The sequence below is a fragment of the Propithecus coquereli genome, unplaced genomic scaffold (genome assembly GCF_000956105.1).
Source record: "Propithecus coquereli isolate 6110/MARCELLA unplaced genomic scaffold, Pcoq_1.0 Scaffold262, whole genome shotgun sequence".
Lineage (NCBI taxonomy): Eukaryota > Metazoa > Chordata > Mammalia > Primates > Indriidae > Propithecus > Propithecus coquereli.
Genome location: NW_012148197.1, coordinates 3782329 through 3791282, shown reverse-complemented (window position 1 = coordinate 3791282; position 8954 = coordinate 3782329). Strand labels below are relative to the sequence as shown.

The window sequence follows — 8954 nt, the reverse complement described above, 5'->3', positions numbered from 1 at the left end:
CAAATTACATCTTTATACACTGTGTGCCCATCAAAGCAAATATATAATTATTGATTTATATAATTGTCTTTTAAATCAGATAGAAAAAAAGGGTCACAAAAATTTTGTAATAATATTGTCTTTTGTACTTTTGTACATACATGAGTGTTGACTGGCTAGTTTTATTTCCACTTGAATCAGAATAATAGATCTGGTAATTCTAAAGGATACAATAGATGTTTCTTTTAACCTCGTTAATGTTTCTGCTTTTCCCTGTTGCATATATGTGACTAGTTCATTGGTAAGCAATGAATGCACTATATTAAAGGACGATCCACTGACCGATGCTACAACATTTACTGAGCACTGGGCACTGCACACTGTGCTGCAAGTAATAAGTTGCAGGCTTTGCCATCAGAGAGCTTACCTTGGAGGGAGGGAAAGAGAAAAGCATCATCGGGCAAGTCCATGACAATTTTGTGAATGGAAAATGTACAGGTATGTACCACACGCTACAGGAACACACCAGACCCAGCCTGAATAATCAAGGAAGGCTTCTGAGCGAGGCCCGTGAAGGAAGACATGAAGAACGATAAAGTTGAAAAGGTCAGCAGAAATTTCAAAAGACACAGTGTGGAAACTGATGTCTAAAAAGGCAAAAGTATAAAAGGTAAAATGCCAGATGGGAGGTGGTTAGCGCACTGTCCCTGATGGGGGAGAGCCAGGGTGGTGGGAGAGAAGTGAGTGAACTCGGGGCACAGAAGAGTGAGGGGCGACTGAACATGGTGATTGCATGGAGCTAGACGGTGGGGTGGATGAAAAAGGCATGCCTGTTAGATGCCTGTCTTGGGCAGGGCAGGAGATGCACTGTCTTTATCAAGAGAAAGAACCCAGAAAGAGCAGCAGGTTCAGAAATTGAGAGAGCGGGTGGTGATGCCAGATAGGAGGAGTTGAGCTTGAGAGGGCTAAAACCAAACCCTCTGTGGGACAGCCAGGTAGAGCTATCCAGTAGGCTGTCATGCAATTGCCCCTATTTCTATGTGCCAGACACACTGCCAGGCACTGGGAACATAAATGGTGCAACAAGATAAGCATGGTCCTTTGCCTTATGGATTCTAATGGCAAGGGGAAAAAACACTTAAAATTTATTTCAGAAGACAAATTATATATTAATATTATAACAAAGAACAGTAAGTGAAATGACCGTAATAAGTCCCAGGAGCTTTGGGTGCTCGTGAGAGGGGCTCTGAAGCAAACTGAGTTTTCAGGAAGGACTTTCTGGAGGAAGCAATGTCTACATTTAAACCTAAACAACGTGTAGGAACCAGGCAGATGTGTGGTATAGACAGGGAGCAGGGGAGGTAGTGGGGAAGCCAGATGACGAATATTTTTCAAAAGCCTGGAGACACAAATGACTAAATAGATTTTATTTTAATTGGCAGAAGGCTAATATGACTAGAATATAGATTGTGAGTAGGCAAGAAGCAAGGGATGGCATTTAGTGAAGTAATTAGGAGGGCAGAGAAGACATAAAAGGTAATAAACCAAAATAAGAACTTGGACTTTATCTTAAATAGGGCAACCACCATCCTACTTTGCCTGGGACTGAGTGCTTTCCCAAGACATGGGATTTTCAGTGCTAAACTGGAACATTCCTAGGCAAATCAGAACAACTGCTCATCCTAGAGAGATCTGGGAGTTTGACGTAGAGGTTTTCATGAATAATGGGGTTTGTAGATTGGGAAGGCCACTGTGGCTGTGGTGTAGAGAAACAAGTATACCGATGCAGTAACAAAGATAAGATATGATGGTGGCCAAACCGGGGTTGGGGGAGATTCGGTAGAGATAGAGAAAACTGGGTGGAGTTGTTTACATTGTAAGAAATGTTATAATTTAACAAATATGTAACAATTTAGTGAGTGATTAGGTTTGAAGGGCGAGAAAGACAAATGAGTGAATGGTGGTGCCATATCCTAATTCCAGAGAAAGAGAATTAGCTCAGCTTAGTTCAATAAGATGAAAAGTTCTACTTTGGACATGTTGAGTTTGTAAGGTTGTCAGATAAAATATAGGAGGACATATGGTTAAATTATAATTTCTGGTTAAATTATAATGAATAAATGTTTAGTTTATGTATGTCCCAAATAGGAATACTAATGCACTGTACACACTTATACTAAGAAAGTATTCTTTGTTTATCTGAAATTCAATTTTATTTTTATTTTTTTATTTTTTATTTCAGGGTATTATGAGGGTACAAACATTAAGGTTACACTTTATGTCTTTGCCTCACCCAAGTGAGGGTTAGAGACATGCCCTTCCCCCCTACAATGCTCCCCGTGTCCTTTAATTGCAGGTTTACCCCCCCTCCCCCTAATCCCTGGAGAGTATTACTGCCATGTGATCACCCTACTGTTGATCGGTTAGTACCAATTTGATGGCGAGTACAAGTGGAGCCCATTCTTCCAATCTTGTGGTGCCTCACTTTGGATAATGGGCTTAAGTTTAATCCAGGAAAGTATAAGAGATGCTAGATCACTGTCGTTTCTTATGATTGAGTAATATTCCATTGCATACATATACCAAATTTTAATAATCCACTCATGGATTGATGGGCACTTGCCCAAAAACTATATAACGAGGAGGAAATGGACAAATTTCTGGAAACATACAACCTCCCTAAGTTCACCCAGGAAGTAACAGAATATCTGAATAGACAAATCTCAAGCTCAGAAATTGGAGCAGCAATCAAAAACCTCCCAAAACGTAAAAGTTCCGGATCAGATGGCTACACTTCAGAGTTTTACCAAACATTCAAAGAAGAACTCACACCTATACTACAGAAATTATTCCACAATATTGAGAAAGATGGTATTCTTCCTAACTCATTCTACAAAACCAAAATCACCTTGATACCAAAGCCAGGAAAGGACACAACAAAAAAAGAAAACTACAGACCAATATCCCTCATGAATACAGACGCAAAAATCCTCAACAAAATTTTAGCAAATAGAATTCAGCAGCACATCAAAAAAATAATTCACCATTACCAGGTGGGCTTTATTCCAGGGATGCAAGGCTGGTTTAACATACACAAATCTATAAATGCAATTAGCCACATAAATAAAAGCAAGAACAAAGACCATATGATTCTTTCAATAGATGCAGAAAAAGCATTTGACAAAGTCCAACACACCTTTATGACACTCTCATCAAAATAGGCATAGACGGCTCATTCCTTAAAATTATCAAGTCCATTTGTGATAAACCCACTGCCAATATCATATTGAATGGGGAAAAATTGAAACCATTCCCACTTAGAACCGGAACCAGACAAGGCTGCCCTTTATCTCCACTCCTATTCAACATAGTGCTCGAAATCCTCGCCACAGCAATTAGACAAGGGAGGGGTATTAAGGGTGTCCAAATGGGGACAGATGAGATCAAACTCTCACTCTTTGCCAATGATATGATATTATATCTAGAAAACCCCAAGGATTCATCTAAGAGACTCCTAGAACTGAAATCCTATTTTAAATGGATGTTCTGGTCATTTTATGAGTTTGGGATGCCTAGAGACATCCCAGTGGTAATGTTATTTAGGCAGTTGGGATACATGGGTTTGAAACTCAGGAGAAGGATCTAGGCCAGAGCAGGACAATCACAGTGAATTCTTTATTCTGTTAGAGAACATTCTACAAAGCAAGCATCACCATTTAGTTCCAAACTACTTGTGACCTGGGAAGTAGTGTTTTTCACAACATATGATTTTGAATGTTAGTTTAAGTCTAAGTCACCTTTCAGCTGCCTTGTTACTGTTAACCAATCTGACTACCATACAGCCCACATTCAGATGCAAGGACTGACATCTTTTTGCCAAATGAGCTTCTGAAATCACAGGACCAGGTTAAAAAGTGTATTGATTGATCTTAGAAAACTTTTCCATAATGAACCCTAAAACAACATCTTCAAATTTAAGGAGAATATATTTCTTGACTGCCCTAGGTAACAGAATTTACTACAATATAAGTAAACATTTTAGAGCAGCAGGTATTTTTAAAACTCCATATAACAAATACATCTGTAGGCAATATAATTTAACAGATATCCCATTAATTGATTATGAAATCATTCAAATAACTGACGATTTTAGCCCTAATAATAAGGAAAGCAACTATCATGGCAATTTTTCAGAGGCTCACCTCTATCTTAAATCTATATTCAAGAAACAGTAGGATACTTTGGGGAATAAAGGCGTACGGAGGTCATAGCCACATTTTGCTGGTTTGCCAGAAGACTTTCACTTTCCTGCTGTCTTCAGGGTGAGCACAGGGTCCCGGGCTGTGTCTGGTTTGCTTCTACATTCCCAGAGTCCAGCAGAGCTGCTCAGAATGCCCCTGGGGGAGCCTCATTTCCATTGCTCTTGGCCACCTGTCACTACGGGACCTTCGGCCTCTGCAAATTCTCTCCTAATTATTTCTAGGAATTGATACAGAGTGCCTCACGTGTGCTCATAAACAAGTTTTGTCCACTGCCGCCCTGTGGTCATGGCTTTCTGTTTTCTATCCCCATGAACTCCACCTGTCGAGTTCTGCGGGCTGCATGGAATGGGAATGGATCTATGCTGCTCACACAGGAGCTGCCTCCACATTTTCCTCTCCTTTGTCCAGGAGCTGCAGCCTCTGAGGTGTTAGAGGGACACTGGGTTGCCTGAAATCCACTGTGCTTCTTCTAGCAGTAAAGAGACGGACTCTCTCCCCTTTTGTGGGATTTTTCATATTCTTGCCAAAGTAATGTTGCTTGTACCCAGTGCCTCACAGAGATTTTAGTAAAATAGCTCTTTCTCTCCATCATATTTTTCTGCAGGCCACGCTCAACAGTCACAGCTAAGAGGCAACAGTGACACCTGCTGGTAAAGGGAAACACTTTCAGCCACAACTCATTTTTTTTCCCCAAAGTTTATGAAACTCTCATTAGGTCAAACATACACTGACCCATAAGAAAAGGTCTAATCCCTGGTTGGCCAGAATTATTTTATTTTTAAAGTGTTGTACTGTGTATTCTTACTGCTGAGTATATGTTATTTATTATTTAAGTAACGTACATATGAGATTCTAACCAAAATGGGTGAGCTGGACAGAGAATGGGCTAGAGCTGCATGCGGTCCCCAACCTGTGGGCCATGGACTGGTACCGGTCTGTGGCCTGTTAGGAACCGGAACGCTTAGCAGGAGGTGAGCTGCAGGCGAGTGAGGGAAGCTTCATCTGTATTTACAGCTGTTCCCCATCGCTTACATCACCGCCTGAGCTCACAGGAGCTCAGATTAGATTCTCACAGGAGCACAAACCCTACCGTATACTGCACATGCAAGGGATCTGGACTGCACGCTTCTTACGGGAATCTAATGCCTGGTAACCTGAGGAGGAGCTGAGGCGGTGATGCTTGGTGCTGGGGAGTGGCTGCTAATGTAATAAATGTAACGTGCTTGAATCATCCCGAAACCATTCCCCCTGGGACCTCTGGGACTCCCCTGGTCCGGGGAAAGATTGTCTTCCATGAGACTGGTCACTGGTACCAAAAAGATTGGGGACCGCTGGTCTAGAGGACCTCATATTTCTGGATTTTTTTTTAAAAATTGAAACTATTAGTTTTCTAGCTGTTTTGATGTTACGTAGAGCAAGTTTAAAATTCTAGTCGTGTAATATAATGGCACAAGACAAACAAATGAACAACAATCCTGTATCACTGTCAACCATGGTGGTATCGCCTGGTGATTGGACATGTGGACTCTAGGGTATAGCTGGGTTCAAATCTAAACTCTGCCATTTAACGGCTATAACCTGGAACACATAACCAGATTTCTCTTTGACTCAGTTTTTTAATCTGTAAGATGGCATAAAGATAATAATAATTACTTTATAAGGTTGTCAGGGATTAAACGAGCTAATATGTGCAAGTGCTTAGCATAATCCCGGCACAGAGTAAGTACTTTATGAGTATTATTATGTAATAAGTATTTAAGTGTTATTTGATTATTAAGTATTATTATGCATTTAAATGTTATTATTATGTTTAGATCCTGTTATGAAATGTTGTATATTAATCTTGAACGATTATTTGGAGAAGTGGGAGTGAAATAAATGAAACAAAGAACCTTAGGTATATCAGATATTTCATCATAGTCAACTTTATAGTAAAATAAATCTGTCAGGCAACTCTAAAATTGTCAAACCTTCTTCCAAATTTAAAATGGAAAATTTTTGCTTTTTTAAAAGTTTTACAAGCTGTTCTATTTTTATTAGCCATTGAATATACTGAAAAATTCAAGAGAAAACAATAGGAAGTCATTTTTTTGCATTAAAATAGAGTGCTTTTAAGATTTCAAATGAATTTTGTTTTATAATTTTAAATAGCTATATTTTAAAAATATTAACAAACACTAAATCCTAAATTCAATAGGAGCAGATCCTGAAGACCAGTATATATTATATGGCATCATTTGAATCACATTAATCAAAACTTTACCTAATACAAAACTTTACCTAAACAGCCACTACAAGTATGTTTCTTAAGTGTACCTTTTCCTCTACATTAAGAGGTTAAAAGTAACACTAACAACAACAATCATGACAATAACTGAATAATTTGCCTCTAGTGAGTACAGATTCAGCCTGTACTGTTTTGTTGTTTTAAAAGGGAGGTTTATACACCCCTCAGAGCCATATTATGTCAGAGACACACAGATTTATAGGAAAATGCAGCAGCAACTGGTTGACTTTTGTTTTAAATCAACGGTATAGGGAAATTTTTTTGTATTCTTAAGTTTTTATCAAATATATGTATAAGCAAAATTAGTCGAATTCCACTTCTCCTTGTTATCCAATGGAGTAGTAATTCACTCAGTTTCAGAATCACACTGAATAATCAAACTCATATAAGAGGACATAAACTGATGAAGTTTTGTACTTTAGCGTCTTCAAATCTATTTTAGGTCAAAAAGAGGCAACCTATCAAAAATTCTTGCCCTATCAAAAAACTCAACGCATTTTTATGTACTCCAAGGTCATACTTGAACGGCTAACTGATAAACTAAAATGAATCCAATATTTACAGTATTTCGATGAAAATATGGAAATAAAATATTTAGAGCTTTATTGGGGGTTTTTTGCTTTAAATATGAAACAACTTCAATTAATTTGTAAAGAGTTTTATGATAAAATACCAGTGTATTAGTTTGTGTTTGATTCTAATTAAACTCCTCTTCAACTGGGACAAAGAAAAGGAAGTGGATATCTACAGATAGGCTCATCTACGACAGCAAAGCCTACGTCAAAACACTGCAACAGTCAGTGTTTCATCAGAAAATCTCTCTCTTGATATTTTCAGTATGTTCAATGGCTAGTGAAAATAGAACAATTTGTGAAGTCTTTGCAAAGCAAGAAAAAATATTCCTAGGTGATATACTCAACTAAGCACAGGCCGCCAGTTTCCTGGAGCATGAAGGACAGCCCCAAAGATGCCAAAAGAGAGACAGGACATTGATAGAAGATGCAAACACACCAAATGCAGAATTAAAAGAGAGAAATAACTAAAAATACAGCAGAGATTCTAAAAGTTTATATATAAAAGTATTTGTGTGTTACATACCGAAATCACCATAAACTTGAAAACCTAGGTGAAAAAAATAAATTTCTAATAAAAATAATTGTTAAAAATTGAAATAGAAAACACAAAAAGAGCAAAAATCATCTAAAAAGCTGACATTGTAATAACCAAAAGCCCGAGGTCCAAAATGTTGTACAGGTGTATCCCATCAAGCTTTTAAGGAACAGATAACAGTGTCTTCTACAAATAGAAGTCAAGTGTTCTTTTCACTGTGCCAGGCAGCCATCTTTGGATCTCTACATGAAATAACAAACAATATAAATTAAAACTCACATTGAAGGATTACCCTAATTTTCCCTACAACTGGTCTCAGAGTCTGACTGATGCATCCAGATCTGAGAGTCTAACACCTCAAACCTGGTCCAGTTGAAGGGGCGAGTCCTTGGCCATGCTCTGGACTAGCTCCTGACCCAGCTACAACCAGCAGATGAGACCACAACCTTTTGCTTCCCCTAGGTTTTATTCACATACAGTTATTGATCTGCAGATAGGCATGCTAAGAAGTCTCTTAGCAAGAGGGTTTTATGGAATCCTAATTATTTCAATAAACTTATGTACAATAGCAGCTCAGCCTAACTTTCAAACTGTATGGCAGCTGGAATCATTTGCCAACCTTGGGACTATGGCCTGAGTTCTTGCTAATTCACAGGTGGATCAATACAGACAATTTTCAAGTGATCTTTAGTATGAAACACATCAATTAAACCTAGATACAGCTGTGGCCCACAAAAGATATGTCCTAAACTGTCTGAATCAGTCAATGTTCTTTTTATAGAATTTTTCTTGGGCCTAAGTCATCCAGATATATGAGATAATACTGTACAGTTATATCTATTAAGAAACTTTTGAAACTATAAACATTTACTCATTCATTCCACAATCTTGTATGTGGCCAGCTGTAGATGAGACAGAGTTCAAGATGCCAAGGAGAAATGGATGAACAATAGGACTTTCTATTATGGAATTTATATTCTAATGAAAGAAGACAAATAAAAATATAACAAATAACACAATTTCAGATAATACATAAAATGAAGGAAAGAAACAAGGAGATGAGAAAGTGGTTTACATGAGGTTGGCAGGAAAGTTGCATAGAGTGTTATGGGAAGACTTCTTGGAAGAGGTAACATTTGGAAGAACACTGTTTAGTAGGTACCAGTCACGGATGAGCAGACAGAGCAATCCACAAACCTAAAGGCCCTAAGTTTGAAGTGAGCTTTCTGTGTTCCAGAAACATCAACAGGCCAGTGTGCCTGAAGGCAGTGAATGAGGAAAACAGGAACAGAAAAGACTCCAGAGAAGTAGTAGAT

At 38.3% G+C, this 8954-nt stretch overlaps 1 protein-coding gene across 1 annotated transcript in view; it reads left to right on the top strand.

Moving 5' to 3' along the window:
- The window catches only part of LOC105812775 (E3 ubiquitin-protein ligase Mdm2-like), a 9283-nt gene extending 7003 nt beyond the window's left edge, over window positions 1–2280 (top strand). The window contains exon 3 of the mRNA XM_012647332.1: window positions 2222–2280. Within this exon, the coding sequence (XP_012502786.1) occupies window positions 2222–2280 (59 nt within the window). The remainder of the gene's footprint in view (window positions 1–2221) is intronic.
- The last annotated feature ends 6674 nt before the right edge of the window (window positions 2281–8954 follow it).